The following is a 17,836-nucleotide window of genomic DNA, read 5'->3' on the forward strand; positions in this document are numbered from 1 at the left end:
ACGCCAGCTATATCCCCCAGGGAAGCAATAAAGCAGAAACAGGGGTTTATCCCGTGTATTCACCATTATTGAGCAAAAAAGGGGAAAAAAACTTTATGGGAACAAGGATAAGTGTGACTGTGGCATACCTTGATCCTGGCTCTAGAAGGTGAGGGAACAAACAATAGATAAACAATTGTGGGGGGGGGTGGGGAGAGACTTCTTCTCCAAAGATAATTAAAAGGCTGAAAAAACTGCTCCATGCACAATTCTGAGATTTTTGGAAGGTTCAGTGTAGTGAAGGTACAGAGTATTTAGGGAAGGAAACTCCAGGCTAGGGGAAGCACAAAGGATCTGAAGAAGAGGGCAGTAAAACCCCTCTGGGAATTAAGGAGGCAGGAGAACAGGGAGGGGAATAGGATGGAAATTGTGTGTAGAGGAGGCCAGAAGGGGACTAAGCTGCCATGGGGACAAGGGACAGCTGCTGTTGATTAGCTCAGACATGCTCAGTCAGCCCTTGTCCCCTGATCTGAGAGGGGCCCTGGGCAAGGCCCATCGCTGAGGATCCAGCTCCCCCTCCCTGGATGGAGACCATGCCGTGGGTGCAGCACCCTCCTCAGAACAGCCCATTCCCACAGCGAGTCCATTTGTGTGACTTTATTGGAGTGCAACACAAAACGGGGGGGGAGGGGAGGGAGGATGCCAGAGGGTTTGGGGAGACCCAAAGATCGGATTGAGACCCCAGGCTCAATCCCAGTCACCATCACCCTCAGGATTGTCATCACGGGGGGGCTCCTGGAACTGGATGTTGGCCAGCATGTCCCGCATGGCCGCCATCAGCCTGTTCACCCCCTGGTTGAGGTCCTGTGCTGCCCCGGCCTCGTCGTCCCCGTCATGCCGGATGTCCCCCTATGAGACAGCAGCACTGTGGTGGCACAGGAGGGGACAACACTGGTGCCAAATCAGCACCAGGCTGTTGGGGCAGCGGGTCATGGAGCAGGAACACCATGGGGGAACGCTGCACCCAAATGCCAGCGTGCACTCACCTGCAAGTTAAAATTTGGCAACAGCGAGCGGAAGAAAAGGGATAAAGTGCTTTCATTGGAGGGAAGGCTTGTCCTGGAAGACACAAGTGGCACCATGGTGAAGGTACAGCTCAGTTTATGACTCCTTAATAGGACGTGGCAGTGCTGGAAGAATGATGGTGCTGCTGGAACCACCCCTGAGGGACAGAACTGGGGGGTTCCAATGGGATTCTGGATTCAGGAAATTCTGGGCAGCAACTCCGAGCAAACCAGTCACTAAAAGCATAACCAAGGCCAGGTTGGAAGGAGCTTGGAGCAACCTGGTCCAGTAGAAGGTGTCCCTGCCCACGGCAGGGGGTAGAATGAGATGAGCTTTAAGGTCCTTCCAACCTGAACCACTCCATGACTCCATGATTCTACCAGCTCTGCTCTGAGGGGGTTGATGTGGAACACACACATGGCATCACCCCAACACCAGGACTGGATGTATTTAAATTTCCATTTACCCCAAACCGTCCCAGTCAGCCATGGCCTGGGCCTTGCCTGGCTTGTGCCCTATGGCTGGGAATGGCCAGTGGTGACCATTATGGGAACCAGCAGGACCAGTCCAGCCTGTATCTCTGCCTGCCTGAAGATCTTCCTCTGCCATGGAGGAGGAGGAGGTCAGCACCGAGTGCCTGTGTGCAGCCTGGCCTGGGGCTGAGGGCATGCCAGGAACACGGCTGGCTGTGCCAGTACAGGCGCCAGTAGTGCAGGTGGTACCTTTCTGGTCGGGTGTAGGAAACAATGGAATCCAGAGGAGGGAGGGGGTCAAACCCCATCACTGGCTGTGAAGTCACCTCCTGCAGGGGGAGGAGAAAGAAGGGATTGAAGGAGAAAGGAAGGAAGGAAGGAAGGAGAAAAGAAGGGATGAAATCTGTGCATCCAGCAGCAGCAAACAGGGGTGCCCACAGAAGTTGTGAGTGACAGGGGCTAGCATGGGCCCAGCAGGGACACAAGTGCCACCACAACATGTGCAGCCACAGTCCCTGTGTCCCATCAGGCCCCTCACCAGAGGCAGGGCTGCTGTTGCCTCCTTCATCTCTGAGAGGATGATGTGCCGGTAGATGTTCCTGGGAGCGCTCTGGTACCGGATCTTCCTCCTGAGGCAGGGAGGGGACAGACCAGTGAGCCCTGAGCAGGAACATTCCCATTTCTGCTGCTCCAGGTGCACTGTCAGCAGCTTCCCTGGCTCTGGGGGACAAGGCCATATTGGGTGGAGCTGGCTGAGAGTGAGCCCAAGGGGGTAGCAGCTGCTGAGCTCTGGAGAAACAGCAGAGAGCTCGAGAGCTCACGAATGAGCAGACTGACCTTGGTTTAGGACACCTGACAGCTCCCTCCTGTTTCTCACCACTGCAAAGTGTTTCTAAGCTCTCACCTGTCCTGTGTGGCCATCCCTGACCTTCCAGGCCACCCCTCCACCCTCTCCAGAACATTTCCAAGATACAGGTGACAACCAAGCCTGGGGAAGGCAGTGTAGGTTCAGCTCTACATTCCCATTTATGAAAAGCATGGAAGAGCCACTGCCTTCCTGGCCCCATGCTGTGACCTTTGGTATCAGACCAGCAGCTCTGGGGCTCTGAGCCCTGTCCCAGACACTGGAACTGCTGCTGCCCAGGACAGACCCTCTGTCCCACATCCCTGGCAGAGGAACCATGCCCTCCACCCCCTGCGCTCACTTGTGCTCAGCCTCCTGCACCAGCACGTCCTGGGCCTCCACCATGCGCAGAACCTCGTGGACATGGGGCTCCAGCCAGGCCATGACAGCTGGGTCCTTCCACAGGGCATGTGTCCTGCCCACGTACAGGGATGTCAGCTGGTTCAGGGCAGGTGACTGGCTGTGGGAGATGGCTGTTACTTACGGCACCCTCTTCCTCCTCCTCATGGGATGGTGAGGGCTCAGCTCTGTGCTGGCCTCTGCCGTGGGAACACGAGAGGACTTGCAGGCTCCTGCCTGGATGTTGCCATCCACCTTCACCAGAACTTCTTCCTCCATCTATTTTTAGGCTAAGCAGAGCCATGAAATGAGGGAACACTGCCCTGTCCTGAGGGAGAGCCTTTGCACACTGAGGAAGACCACGTGTCAAGGGAACGCAGACTGGTTGGAGACAGCCTGCCCTGGGAGGATACACACGTCGCTCTCCCTCCCTGCACACACCAACAGGATCTGGGGTGAACTTCTGACCCGTCCACCTTAAGGTGAAGTGGGTCTGTCAGCCTGATCCAGAGACCATTATGGAAATCCATTATCAAAAGAATTATCAAATAAGGCATTATCAAATCAGCCTTCTCAGGGAACCCAAACAAGCTCCTCCATTAGCTGTCTGAGCATGCAAGATCCACGCCGCCGGCAAAATCGATCCCTTCCCTTTGCTGAGAACATCTCCAGGCCTTACCTGATCTGGGCATTCAGCCCAAAGAAGGGATGGGAGGCAACCCTGGCATCAGGCTGCACACTGCAGTGATCCAACAGGGGCATCAGAACTGCAAGACAAAGGCAGAGAACCCATCTGAATCTGCTGGTGAGGGGCAGTGTGGGGTGGGGTCACCCCTACAGAGTCATTCCCCTGCTCAGGGCCAGAATCCCCTGGGGCACCAACAAGGACACAAGGAGGGGGTGAGGACACTGTTGGTCCCAGTGCTCACATGGGCGTTATTTCAGTCACCCCGACAAGCAGCCTAGGAGATGTTTCCAGCTCCCACAAACTGAATCTCTGTTGGAGAGCTGGTTCTTCCTGCTGCACACACCCTCCCCTGGGCCTGAGGGCTGTGTGCTCCTTTTATGGACAGCAGCACCCACAGGATGAAAGAGAGAGTGATGGGCACCCATGGGGAGAGCACATCCAAAACAGAGCTGTGCCTTGGAGGGAGAGCCAGGAAGACTGGCTTGTCCTTGCTCTGGGCAGCCCTGAGGAGGTGAGACATCTCCCTGCTCTGAGATTTCAGCTCTCACCCTCCCCCAGCCTGCTCACCCCGACCATTGCTGGTGGAGGAGCATCAGCTGCTCTGGGGAGGGAGGACAGAACCATGGAATCACAGAACTGTGAGGTTGGAAAAGCCTCTAAGACCACTGAGGCCAACCTTTCCCACAGCACTGCCAAGGCCATCCCAACCCATGTCCTCAGGTGCCATGTCCACACAGCTTTTAAGTCCCTCCAGGGCTGGGGACTTCAACACTGCCCTGGGCAGACTGGGCGAGGGCTGGACAACATTTATGCAGAAGGAATTACTCCCAATATCAAACTCTGAGGCCATTTTCTCTATCCCTGGGAGCAGAGCCTGACCCCCACGGCTTCCCCTCCTGTCAGGGAGTTGTGTAGAGCCAAAAGGTGCCCCCTGAGCTTCCTTTTCTCCAGGCCGAGCCTCCAGCTGCCCTTAGCTGCTCCAGCCCCTCAGTGTCTGTGCTGGGGTAAGGAGCCCAGAACTGCCTCCCCCCACCACGTTGGGCACAGGCACCGCCTGCTCTGCTTCCACTCTGACTCAGGGCTTCCTCCTCAAAGGCCCTTGGAAAATTCCTGCCTCTGCATCCCCCTGCTGGGAATCCAGTCCAGGCTGTCCCAGAGGAGGGCAGTGACAAAGCCCTGGAGGGTGGCCTCACAGTCCCCACAGGGTGGGGACAGACTCACCACTTGGGAACATGATGAGTGCGAGCTGGATGAGCCGGGCCGCTCGCTCCCTGGCCTGGCTCCGCTCCAGCTCCGGGCGCTCTTCCTGCTGGCTCAGGAAGAAATAGGCCAGTGGCACTGAGAAGGCAAAATTGGGCAGCTGGGACAGATTCCGGTGACTCTGCAGGATCAGACAGAGTTACTGAGAAATGATGCTGTGCATCTGAGAGTTACTGAGAAATGATGCTGTGCAGCAGAGCTGGGCTGTGTGGGGCTGGGGCTCTGCTTGCTGGGGTTAAGTGAGTTCCCAGCCACTGGCTCACTGCCCCCACAGCTGAGTGAGCAGTTTTGAGTTCTTACAACTATTTGCAGGAGCCAAGGATTACAGGAACCTACAGCCCAGCCGTGATGGATCATTCCAATGCCACTGGGATGCCAGCTGGGCTGTGAGATCCCCTCCAAAGGGCTCACCTGGTGGGGAGAGCCCCAGGCACCCATCCCCTCACCTGCTGGCCACTCACCTCCCACTCCTGGAAGAGGCGGGTCAGGAAGGTGTATTCCCTGGCCCGGAGGGACAGGAAGTCAATCAGCAGCAGCACACAGAGAGGGTCATTCTCAGGATCAAGGCTTGGGAGCAGGGGGAGAGAACAAACTCAGTGTCACAACACCTGAGAGAGCTGCCCTGATTTCTGAGTCAAACAGCCTCTCCCAGTGACATCCAGTGACTCAGAAAGTGGAGAGAACAGGAACACCGTCACTCCCACATGGCCAGGGGGATAACAGAGTGGTGCTCTGTGTCCCCACAGAGGGGACAGTCCCCTGCCACCACCCAGGAGAAGGATCAGTGGCCACAAACTGAGTGGGCTGAAGCCACTGCCATACTTTGCTCTGCTGAGACTCCAAGCCCAGGCCACAGTTTGGCAGTCATGGGCCATCCAGGGCCCCTCCTCACCCCTCACCTCTCCAAGGGCACCAGCACAACCCCAGCACAGAGCTGTGCAGCTCCAAGGGGTGGCAATGAGTCCATTCTAAGCCCAGGAGCAGGCAGGACCCCTCTGGGGTGACTGTCCCCCCACAGCCTAGGTGCAGGCACCTACCTCAGGATGAGCTTGCAGAACTCCAGGGCTGTGCGGGGACATCCCCTCTTCTCCAGGAACATCAGGTGCTTGAAGAGAGCCAGGAAGAAAGCCCTGCATTGGAAACAGGAGCAGGACTGGATGTGGCAAGAAGCATTTTGTGCCACTCAAAAAAGGGGACACAGTTATCAAGAGCTCCACACCCCTAAGCATCACATCCTGGTGTGCCATGTGGCACCACAGACCACCCCCCCTCCCCCCCCCCATCTTGTTTTTTTATCTTTTTGTGCCAGAACAGGGACAGAAAACTCACAACCTGCTCTGGGGACTGCGACCAAGACAAGGAAATCCCCGAAGTCCACATCCCACCTTGTCCCAGTGGTGTGGGGATGGTGACACAAAGTGGGGAGGCCCAGCACCTGAACTGGTGATACAGGTCACTGATGGCACCGAACTTGTCAGCCAGAGGGACTGAAATGTGAGCACCCTCCAGGTACAGCAGTTTGGGAGAGATGGCTTCGGTCAGCTGACTGGAAAATTCCCAGAATAAAGTCACCTTTCCCAGCAGCTGCAGAGCTGGAGTTACATAAAGACCCAGGCTGCGAGGAGTGTGAGTGCTGGGGGTGATGGCTAGAAACACACAGCAAGGATTTTTGTGACCATTTTTTGGGCTAAGGTGTACTAATGGCATGAGAAGGATATGACAGGGAGGGACAGATCTTACTGCAAGAAGCTATCCCTTGGGAAAAGGGATGTTTTGTGCAGAAACTTCTGTGCACGAGCTGCCTGTGCTCCAGCACCATCCCAGGAGTCCCCAACAGAAAGGGACACTCAGGGGGTCTCCCTGAATGAGCAGCAGTGGTGAATCTGGGTGGCCGTGGCCAAAGTTGGGGCCAGGAGCTCCAGGTGAGCCTCCTCCTGCTCCCCAGCCCTGCTCACCTGTTCTCTGGCCTCCGGTAGTCCAGCCTGCAGGTCCCACTGGTGAGGCTGAACACAGGGTGGAAGGCGCATTCCAGGCTGTACAGTGCCCGCTCTGGGGACAGCAAGGGCAGTGTCAGGGACAGGACAGGGACACCACCCCAGCACAGCACTGCCCTGCACTTGGTTCAGCCCAAAAGACAAGAAACCAGCTCATTCCCAGCCCAGAGAGACATAAAGGTACTTCATGCAATGTGGCGATAACAGGTACCAGGGCAGTGAGCACTTCCACATTAGACCACACTCTGGGTGGCAAAAGGAACTTTTCTGGGATTGAGGTCGGTCCAGGAAAAGCCAAGCTCCTGCCATCCACTGCCCTCGACTGGGAAGGATTTCACACTAACACATCTGCTCCTCACTTCACACTTACCTATGAGATCCCGGGCCATCTCCTGGTCCTCCTGCATCCGGCACACATCACTGAGCTGCAGGAGGGAGTCCACGTGGTAGGGGCTCATCTGGAGCAGCAGCTGCACAAGAGCATTGCAGAGATTCTGTGTCATTACCAGTGTCTCAGGAATTTGGTCACTGACCCAGGTACTTTCCAGCACCCAGCTCTGTGACACACAATGCCAAGAGCTTCCTTAATCCTGCCCTGCCAGATCCATCCCCAAGCTGGAAGGGCACAGGGAGCTCTGTCCCCACCATGTGCAGGATGGGAGACCTCCATGGCAGCCTCCCTAGGGCAGCTCCCTCCCAGCTTTTCCAGCAGAGGCCATGCCAGGCCTTTGCTCATCTTCACTGTCCTCCTCCAAATCTCTTCCAGCTCCTCCATTTCCTTGGAAAGAAGAGAATGAGGTGCAAGCACTGTCACAGTTTGGGTTTTTTATCTATCCCTCAACAGTTCTGAGCATTTCATCAAGGTTTTGCATCCTCTGGATACTGAGAGGACATTTGGACACATCTATTACAAATCCAGGAATGAGCAATGGCAATGTAAAATAAAATAAATAAATAAATAAATAAATAAATAAATAAATAAATAAATATTTACTTCCCGTTTCAGAAGAGAGGTTTAATCTAAAAGCTTTCTCAATTCACTAATTATATTATAAATAGGCTAATTTCTCAAGTACCTAAAACCTCATTTCAGTAAAAAATACTGAAGCTACTACAATTCTTCTCACAGGTTAGTTTGGGGATTTTTTTTTTCTCCTAAAACTGAAAAAATAAAACTTCCAAAATTCCAGAAGTTTCCATCTGCAGGGTGAGGACCCGTGGGACCACCTACAGCACAAAGACTGGATGTTCCCGACTGGCCCAGCCCAGCCTGGAGCCAACTTGCCTGCTGCTTAACCTCTTCCTTAAGGGGTAAAACTCTTTTTTTTTTTTTTTTTTTTTTTTTTTAATTTCTAGTCCATTTTTGGGGGTGGACAAGGAGCACTCAGGATCACTGTGAAAAACAATAAAAGATCACCAAGGTCCTTTTAACCTACCAGTAAGTGCAGAAAAAACACTTACTGAACTAGAGGCTCCCCAAAGTAATGTTTTATGTGCTGAAACCACAGCAACAAGGCAGAGCTGGGCTCCACCTCTGCCAGGATTGTGATGACCATGGACAAACTGTCTGGAATTGCCAAATCCATCTGTTAGATCTTACCCTTGATGGAAAAGGGGAAGACTTCAAGCTGTACAAATATCCTCAGATTTAGCCAGACTCCCTAAGAGGGTCAGAACATCCAGATTAAAACACCATGGGAAGCCTTTCCTGTGTGAGGGACTGAGTTTGAGCTGTCCTTGGGACACTCACTGCTGCACAGGAATTACCTTGGCTCACTTAATCCAAATCCCTCAGTCGAGGCAGAACTGCTGAGCTGGAGAGAGCCCCGCGGCCCTGAGCCGAGGGTGGGAAAGTAGAAGGAAGTAAATTTTATTTAGGAGACAATGGGCTCTTTAAAGAACATCTCCAGGGCATGTATCCCAGCTCATGTGGCCAGACCTTTCAGAGAAACATCCCTCAGTTATGGTTTAGTTGGGTGCAGAGCAATTTTGCTGTTGCTTATCACTCCAAACTATAAATGTTACCATACAGCTTAATGAGCTCGGACACGCATGAAGGACTCCCAACACAAAAGCCTGTTTTGCTGAAATACCAAGAAAAGACACATTTTTCATCCTTGCAGAAGTTTATAAATAGAACAGCTGTTAGTTTGGATTCCCAGTTCACTGTGGGTTTATACAATATTCCTCGTTTCCCAGCTAAGAGCTGAGACAAGGAAGCTTTGTTCCCACCCTTGCAGCCAAACAGACAGTTCCTGTGGGTTCCTCTCTCAGAAGGTGACCTGGCACGTGCTTGGCAGAGCCACCAAGGCTCAGCCACCAGCCACCAGACCTCCTCTGCACCAAGGAGGTCACTCATCAACAAGGTGACAGCACTCAACACTGCCTCACCCCACACAGGGGGACACAGGTTCCAAGCAAGTCCTAACAGTCCAAACAATACTGGAAATAAATAATCCAAGGCTCAGCAGAGGGATCTGGACAGGATGGATCAAGGGGATGAGGCCAGTGGGATGAAGGTCAACATGGTGACATGGTGGGTCTGGCTTGTGGGTCACACCAACCCCACAAATGCTACAGGCTTGGAAAAGTGGCTGGAAAAGGACCTGGAGGTGCAGGAGACACAAGCTCAGATGGGCAGGAAAGCCACTGGCACCTGGCCTGTGTCAGCAATGGTGTGGCCACAGAACCAGGGCAGTGCCCAATCCCTGTGCTGGCATTACTGGGGCACTTCCAATCCTGGGGTCAGTTCTGGGCCCCCCACCCCAACATGAACATCAGGGGGCTGGAGCGTGACCAGGGAAGGGCAACAGAGCTGGAAAAGGGTCTGGAGCAGCAGAAACAGCTGAGGGAGCTTGAGGGGGGGGTGCTCAGCCTGGAAAAAAGGAGGCTGAGGGGGTCCCTTCTGGCCCTGCACAACTCCCTGACAGGAGGGGACAGCCAGGAGGGCAGGGGGAGGGCTCTGCTCCCAGGGAACTGACACAGGACAAGAGATTAAAGCTTCAAGCTGTGACAGAGGAGATTCAGGTTGAATATTTGGAACAATTCCTTCCCCAGAAGTGTTGTCCAGCCCTGGCCCCAGTCTGCCCAGAGCAGGGCTGAATTCCCCATCCTTGGAGGGATTTAAAAGCCATGCAGATGTGGCACCTGGGGACATGGGTTAGGGATGGCCTTGGCAGTGTTGGGGAACAGTTAGCTTAGAGGCTTTTCCAACCCAAACAATTCCACTGGAATGCACCAGCCCAGATTCCCAGGGAAAGGGGCTGCAGGACCACAGGAGGGAACAGCATGACCAACTCAACGTACCACTATGTTGTTGGGGTCCATGGACTCCACAGCATCCAGGAACTTGAACTGGACCTGCTGGTACTCACGGTGGTGCTCGAAGGTGAAGTGCTGCACCCCCCTCCGGGTGTCCAGCAGCTGCATGGTGATACCTGCAGTGTGCAGGGCAGACCTGGGTACCCCATGAGAATTTCCTCTGCTCTCTCACACCATCAAGAGCTCACTCTGGGTCCACAGACATATATGTTTTTGTAAACTCCCAGAGAATTTCACTGTTTTTCCCCCTCTCATGAATCCAAGTCCCAAGCCCACCCAAAAAGCCAACTCATTCTCCCCAGGGATTCTCATTATCCAGCAATTCTGCTGCTAAGATGGGAAGCACCTATGCCCTGCTACCTTCAAAAGAGGGGAAAACAAACCCAAATCAAAAGGTACAACTGCACAGAGCTCTCTGTTGAGGCAGGAGGTGTATTTCCACCAGCTGAGGAGCAGTTCCCTCTTAGATTCCATGTCTCACGGGCCAAGAGGGCAGGAGGCAGCCCCAAAAGCCTCACCTGTCTTGCTGTAGCGTGGCCAGGTGTTCTTGGGAGCTGTCAGCCACATGCTGCGCACATACTGCCGCTGCCTTTGCCTTGGCCTGGGGAGGGGAACACACAGGTCACAACTTCTCTGCACTGACACAAGGAGGAGGGATGAAACCATGTTAAAGGGAAAAATGAGATTCAATTTCTTCCCCACAGAGAGCTACACAGAGCTGTGCCCAAAGCTCTATGTTTGCCTTCAAGACTCAACACACTTGTGCTCAGGCTTTGCCTTGTGTGCATCATCTAGGCCAGCCAGTGCCTCCAGCATCTCCACTTCCAGAACTTCTCTCCCTGTTTTTATCCCTGCCAAACTCTCAGCTGCCTCTGTGCTTCTAGCAGCTTCCCAAGTCAAATTAGGAGAGCCCCCCCATCCCTCTGATTCATCCCTCTTCCCAGCAGGGCCTTCAAATGTCAACTGGATTAGTTTAAGCTGTACTCAAAAATGCACAATTTATTGGTTCAGGAGCAATTCAGGATCAAGGCTACTCTGAGGGAGTCACATCTCCTCAGAAAGGGATCACAGACTATCCTGAGCTGGAAAAGACCCACAGGGATTATTAAGTCCAACTCTTGGCCCCGCACAGGACAATCCCAAGGGACTGCAGTTTCTTCCTCAAGCACCAAATGCTCTTCCACAGATTCTCTCCCTCCTTCCAAGCTCAGACCATTGGTTTTCCAAGAATGGAAATTCTTGGAAATGGGGATTTTGTGGATGACAGTGAGCACAGTGCAGTGGATAAATGCAGAGACATCACCCCCAGGGAGCAACAGGTTCCCTGGGCCCCCAGAAGCAAGTGCAGGAGACACACTGAAAGTATTCAGAGTTCACTTTCTGTCCAGAGGGTCTGGAATGGCAACAAGGGATGAATGGTGGAGAAACAAACAAAATCTATGTGTCTGCACTCTACGAACTTGAGTGAAAGGACTTTGAAGGGTGGTTTGGAAATAAATGAGAAGGGAAAGGAGCAAAAGAAAAAGCAAAAGCCTGAAGAAGTCTCTTCCCTTGTACATATAGCAAAAAATATTCCTCTGTCCCAATAAGCAACTGCTAAATGAGTAACACACCCTGAGCCCGGGATTAGCAGCCTGGGTGTGGCACTGGGGACTCCATGAGACTTGCCAAGGGCAGGACAGACTCACCTCCTCTGATTTGGAAAGGGTTTAATATCAAATTCTGGACCCACCTCTGGTCCCCAAGCACAGCACGAGCCCCAAAGTATCTCTTCAACTCATTCTCTGGATTCAAGTTTCTGAGAAAGAGGAAAGAGGAAAGAAAAGCTCCATCAGTTAAACAGTGCCATACTCAAGTCTCTCCATAGACACGCAGCACCCCAAAGTGCCTCTGGAAAACACCCCAACTGTCACACACTCCCCACTGATCAGACACGGCATGGAGAAAGGAGACTGAAACTGCCAGAACTGGAAGGGAAAGCCCTGCTCCATCAGACAGGCTTTCTTCCTGCTCTGCTCCAGAGCTGGGGAATACTGCTGCTGCCCTCTCCAGGGCGGCTGCAGCCTTAGCTGGGATGTTCCCGGGAGAAGCCTAGGCTCGGGAGCACAAGTGGATCCCATGTCAAGCTTTATACACCAGGGCTAGTGGCACCTCTGCAGAGGTTCTCCCACAGAGGATCTGAGGCTGGAAGGTCACTGTGGACACTAATCTGGTCCTGTCACCACTGCAAACAGGCCTGGCAGCAGAGAATCCCCATCAGAACCAAACGCAGCTTCCAGAGGAGTGAATAGGAGCAGGGATGTGCACAACTATCCCAACCTTTTCAGTCAAGGTGTTGAGTTCCTGGCCAGAGCACACTGGGAAGCTCCTCAGGGAGCAGGTACCCTGTGACACCAAGGCCAAAGGCAGGTGGGAGCCAGCAGTACCTGTGCTCCACATAGAGCAGAGGTCGGCTGTCAGTGGTGATGCCACCCTGGCTCTGCGGTGCCAGCCTGGGGTCCTCGATCCTCTCCAAAAGGCTGTCGATGTCTTCCAGGTCATTGTCTTCCTTAAGAAAGGCAAAGCCAAGGCATTTATTACAGGCTGAGTCACAGCAGCCTGCGGGTCACCCAGCACAGATCACACAGAGCTGCCTCCAGCTCATCCTGGTCCCTGGGTGACGGGCTGTGGCTCTTCAGAAAACCCTGAATGGTTTGGGTTGGAAGGCACCTTAAAGCTCATCATGTTCCACCCCCTGCCATGGCCAGGGACACCTTCCATTATCCCAGACTGCTCCAAACCCCAACCAACCCAGCCTTGGACACTTCCAGGGATCCAGGGACAGCTACAGCTTCTCTGGGCACCTGTGCCAGGGCCTCAGCACCATCACAGGAAGGATTTCCTCCCAATATCCCATCTAATCCTGCCCTCTAATAGTGGGAAGACATTTATCCATGTCCTGGCACTCCAGGCCCTTGTCCAAAGACATTTAAAATATTTAAATTACCAGCCTTTACCCTCTACTTTTCACAGAAACAAGTTACTGCTGTGAGCCTCATGACAAAGTCTCAAACACTCACATGACTTCAATCCAACTCTCCCATTCCCCATTTTCCAACCACCCCAGGAATCCATCCAGCTGCTCACATCCAACTGTTATATAACAATTTAACCCTGATTTCCTTCTATTTCCCCCCAACAAACACCAAGTGACACATTTCTTACGTGCCTGTTTCACATCCTCCTCATGATATCCATGGGTGGAACACAGAATTCCATTCAGGACACCCAAGCAGCACTGCCAGCCTGCCTTTTCAAGCTAAATTTAGGCCTTGCGCATGGAGTATACACAGGAAAGGGAGAATGTGCTCTGCATGGCAGTGCTGGAACAGAGGTTGTATTATCCCTCGTTGGCAAACCAAACTGCCTGGGTCTGGGTGTCCCCCTAGCCTTCCGCTGGCACATGTTCCCCTGCTGCTCAATATTCTTGGTTTGGGAAAGGAAACAGGTTCTCCAAGAGGATTCTCCACCTCAGAAACTCACTCCTGAGTGGCATTCCCATGGAGACGGTGGTCAGCTGGGCACTGGAACAGCTGTCACAGCTTAGCTACTCACTCCAGAATCCAGTGGCTTGGGATGCTGAGCAAAGAATCACCCTGGAGTGAACAGGGAGGTTGGACTCCACGATCTGGGAAGTATTTTTCAACCTCAAGGATTCTGTACTTCTCTGGACAGTTCAGACTCAAACCTCACCAGAAAACCAGCTCCCACCTGAACCTCACTCCTACTGAATTAAGATCAATGACTTTAATCCATCTGCTGCTTCCAGCTCTGGAGTCCCCAGCACTGGAAGGATGTGGAGCTGCTGGAATGGGTCCAGAGAAGGCCACGGAGATGCTGCAAGGGCTGGAGACCCTCTGCTCTGCAGATACTTTAGAGCCCCTTTCAGTGCCTAAACTGGCTCCAAGAGAGCTGGAGAGGGACTCTGGACAGAGGATAGAGTGATAGAACAGGCTGGACAGGGCTTGAAGCAACCTGGTCTGATAGAAAGTCTCCCTGCCCATGGCAGGGGATGGAATGAGATGAGCTTTAAGGTCCTTTCCAATTTAAACCATTTGAGAATTCCACAATTCTAAAGAGGCTTCTTTAAAAATATGAAATGGCTTTTTTGCCTTGAATCTCTCCTACAACCACCTCAGAACTCCAATTTTGCCAACCCCACTGGAGGAACCAGCCTGGTCCCTGACTCAGAACACACACAGACATACCACAGTCTCTCCTGATGAATTTTTCTTGGTTTTCCTTTTCTTTTTTTTCTTCCGTGGCTTGTTACTCGTTGCCAGCTGTAAAGACAAAGGGAAGAGCTGTCAACATTCCTGTGAACTGCAAGGGTGCCAGCTCCATGGGAAGAGCATTTCCCACAGGGATCAGAACACTGAGGGTCCTTAAATGAAACCAAAATTCACCATATAGTGTTTGTTAGTGGGTGGAAATAAAGACACAAGGAGAAAATGGAAGAAAGCACTAAATAATCACAAAAGGGTTAAACCTCAGCTGACTTTTACATCCATGTCTGAGGCCACGAAATCAGGAGAGAAACAAGTTTAGCTGTGCCATGTGTGGAGGAAATGCTTCAGCATCTTTCAGTCCCCAGGATAAGCAGCATTTCTGCTTTTGGGGAGAGCACGACAGTTCCCAGTTTCACTCCCATTTCCACAGAAACCAACACCTGACAAAGGTCCCAGAGCCAGAGTGCCTCTCCCTGCAGATGCAACTGCTTCAGCTCAGGATGCTGGGGGGATTCCCTAACCTGGCTGGCACAGCGAGGAGCACATCTCCAGGATCTAGCAGGTAACTCAGCAAGGGATCACAGCACCATGGAATGGTTTGGGGTAGAAGTGACCTCAAAGTTTTTCCAGTTCCTACTCCTTGTCTAGGCAGGGACACTTTCCATAGACCAGGTTGCTTCAAGCCTTGTCCTGGCTCTACCCAAGAGCACCTGCCTGCCATATCCTACCTGGAGCTCTGGGAGCAGCCACAGGTGTCCTGCAGTGCTGGCACAGAAAAGTCACCAGGTCAGGAGCCCTGGAGCCACTGCTTACAGAGTGACCTACTATCCAGAGCACTCACAACCCCTGGGCTGGCAGAGGCCACTGGCACAGCTGGAATGCATACAAACAGTAGACTTTGCTCCTCTGACACCCAAAACAGGGACAAACCCCAAATGCACAGCAAACAAGTGAGATCAGGGGCCAACCCCCTTTGTTACCACGACCCTCTTCTCCAGTGAGATCTGGGCTGCACTTGCCATGGAAAATTGTTACCTAAATGTCCCTCTCCTTACGAAATCCTGCAAGGAGACACTTCTGGGCTGATACAGACCACAGGAGGAATCTTGAAACTCAATAACAACAAACCACTACAGGGAAGAAGAGGTTCAGTGTTCAGCTGACAATGCTGGAAGTCTTCACATTCTCTGTTCCAAAACAAATGCCTCCCTGAGACCACTCCTCCCTTAGTGCTCATGTGGACTCAAGGAAGCACAATGCCTTCCTTGGGTGCTTCCTCTCTGCAGCTGGAAAATCCCTCCGGATGCTACACACAAGCCCAGCCCTCAGCACCAAACTGCTCCTGCTCCCCCAGATGTGAGTTCCCAGGTCTGAGTGTGTGTCCCTCCCCTGGATCCCTGGGAGCAGTCACCGTTTGGTCCGGCTGCTCGGCCTCCTGCCCCTCTCTCTGTCCATCACCATCTGTCTCCTCGGTCACAGCCCTTTCCTTGCTCCTGTCCTTGCTCCCCTCCTGGTTCCCTCCTGCCGTGTCCTGCTCGCTGAGCCGCGTGTCCGGTCGCTCCTCTCCAGCTACCAGCTCATCCTCTGACTCCTCAGCTGGGATCTGCAAACAGAGGGACAAGCTGCAGGGACAGCCCAGGGATGGAATTCCCCACGGATCTGATCCAACACTTCACCTGCAAACAGATGGAGATTTGGACATCCCTTGTGTCTAGCATGTCATCCAGTGTCTGCCCAGACAGTCTCATGCACAATGGAAGAGGGCACAGGACCACCATGATGTGTCCCCTCACACCACGGACCCCACTCTTCCCTTGGAAGAGCTTCCAAACCCAGGCTTGCCTATGCCCCACAGCCAGGCCTCGGGGAAGGACAGGGAATGGCTGGGGCTGGATGAGGTGTCTGGAGAGCAGGACCAGGATCCGTCACCCCAAGGACCCAGCAGTGCCACCAGGGCCCATGTGACACCCAGCACCAGGATCCTGCAGTGCTGGGAAGGTGGCAGGGATGTTCCTAAAAACATTTTCACCAGTCCAGCTCTGATAGCATCCAAACCCAGCACCCCAGGCCCCTCTCCCATTTCCTTCCAGTTCAGCCCCAGTTGCTGCCCCCACCTTTCCCACTCACCCACCACCCAAACCGATCACTCCCACCTCACTCACTGACCCCAAATCACAACCACACACAGTGTCACCTCTGCCACCCCCACTGCGAGCCCCTCTCACTCACTGCTCCCCTGTTCCTTCCAGTCACCCTCAAACCCCGTCAGCCTCTGCCCCCAGGTTACTGTCACTCCAGCCACCCCCAGTGACTGTCACCTCAGCTGTCCCCCAAGGAAGTCTCCCCCAGCAATGTACTCGTCTACTCACCAGCTGTCACCCCCAGTCGCTGCCCCCTCAGTTATCCCCCCAGTAGCTGTCCCTCACGAGTCCCTGCCACCCCAGCTGCCCCCAGCAACCGCCCCCGAACCGCTGCATCCCGAGGCCCCCCGGCTTTGACCCCACTCACCAGCTCGAAGCGGTTGCTGACGCCAGCGCGACGTGGCCCGCGGGGCCCCTTCCCGGAGGCTGGTGGAGGCCCCCCCTCACGGGCGCGCTCCGGGCCGGGGTCGAGGCCCAGCTCGCCCAGTCCCGGCCCCTCCTGGCCCCGCTGCTCCCCCCGCAGCCGCCTCAGGGCCCGGCGCGACATCGCCCCCGCCCGCTCCGCGCCTGCGCCCAAACTGCGCATGCGCACCCGCCTCGTGCTGGTCCCGCCCATCACCACCGCGCGCATCCATTGGCTGATGCTGATGAGGTCACGCCCCCTGCGTCCGGCGAGCTCCGTCCCGCTCCGCGCGTGAGAAACATCCCGGAACCGGGAGCGTGGGAACGGGAACGGCCCCGGGACACGGGTGGCGACCGAGGGCTGGGCTGGGCGCGCACGGAGTGGGGAGGGGGGCTTGGGAATGGCGACAGGGGTGTTCCCACGGTGGTGTGTGGGGTCACGGGTGAGCACAGCCCTGGGGAGGAGAGGGATGGCGGTGGAAGATGTGCGCTATGAAATGGAGTGCCCCCATCCCCGATCCTCTTACACCCCGCAGCACCCTTCACCCCGCTCCCCCATCCACTCAGGCACTCAGGAGCAACCACGCGGCCCCAGGGCAGCCCAGCGGGTTTATTATGGAGGGGACATACAGAACAGCCATGCCAGCCCCAGGCACCGGGCACCCCGGCACAGCCAGGGCTTGGCACAGAAGCGGGGCCGGGGGGCGAACGCAGGGGCTGTGGGTGTCCCACAGCAGGATCCTTTCCTGAAGAGCTGCCCCGCAGCGGGATCCGTCTTCCCGGGGGCTGCATGTCTCCCACGGCAGGATCCATCCCCTCGGGAGCTGGTGGCAGGGACAGAAGGGGATGGCAGGGACAGCGGGAACGGGTCCTTTTGACTCCTGGTCCATAATGTATATAAATATAGAAGCTGTGTGTATCCATCCTATGTATATATGTACATCGGGGGGCTGTGCCGGGGTGACCGGCACCCCCGTGGCGACCATCACCGGGGCTCCCGGC

General features: G+C 54.4%; 1 protein-coding gene across 5 annotated transcripts; it reads right to left on the reverse strand.

Annotated features, from left to right (window-relative positions):
* Positions 1-621: 621 nt before the first annotated feature.
* Positions 622-16,986, reverse strand: TCF25 (transcription factor 25). Of its 5 annotated transcripts, XM_062499939.1 has the most exons (19): positions 16,800-16,986; positions 15,703-15,894; positions 14,271-14,345; positions 12,450-12,571; positions 11,756-11,821; positions 10,542-10,624; positions 10,009-10,139; positions 7,073-7,172; positions 6,664-6,757; positions 6,144-6,254; positions 5,746-5,838; positions 5,170-5,275; positions 4,670-4,829; positions 3,440-3,527; positions 2,723-2,881; positions 2,056-2,146; positions 1,767-1,846; positions 1,026-1,098; positions 622-888 (listed from the first exon to the last, which is right to left on the reverse strand). In XM_062499939.1, the coding sequence occupies exons 1-19, from the start codon at positions 16,977-16,979 to the stop codon at positions 727-729; spliced, it is 2,166 nt and encodes a 721-aa protein (XP_062355923.1). In that variant the 5' UTR covers positions 16,980-16,986; the 3' UTR covers positions 622-726. The 5 variants fall into 5 exon arrangements, 4 of the variants coding, with proteins under 4 accessions (XP_062355923.1, XP_062355926.1, XP_062355925.1 ...); XM_062499942.1 differs by lacking the exon at positions 15,703-15,894; XM_062499941.1 differs by lacking the exon at positions 6,144-6,254 and having other exon boundaries at positions 14,274-14,345.
* Between the last annotated feature and the right edge of the window lie 850 nt (positions 16,987-17,836).

The sequence above is a fragment of the Cinclus cinclus genome, chromosome 11, assembly GCF_963662255.1.
Source record: "Cinclus cinclus chromosome 11, bCinCin1.1, whole genome shotgun sequence".
Classification (NCBI taxonomy): Eukaryota; Metazoa; Chordata; class Aves; order Passeriformes; family Cinclidae; genus Cinclus; species Cinclus cinclus.

What these genes read in the sequence shown, in the direction of transcription:
- TCF25 (XM_062499939.1), bottom strand. Translation starts at nt 16,979, where the DNA reads ATGTCGCGCCGGGCCCTGAGGCGGCTGCGGGGGGAGCAGCGGGGCCAG. An exon ending in TGGACCCCAACAACATAGTG is followed by an intron (nt 7,173 to 10,008) that starts GTACGTTGAGTT and finishes GCTCTTGTGCAG; the next exon opens with CTGCTGCTCCAGATGAGCCC. An exon ending in GTGCAGGAGGCTGAGCACAA is followed by an intron (nt 2,147 to 2,722) that starts GTGAGCGCAGGG and finishes TCCCTGCCTCAG; the next exon opens with GAGGAAGATCCGGTACCAGA.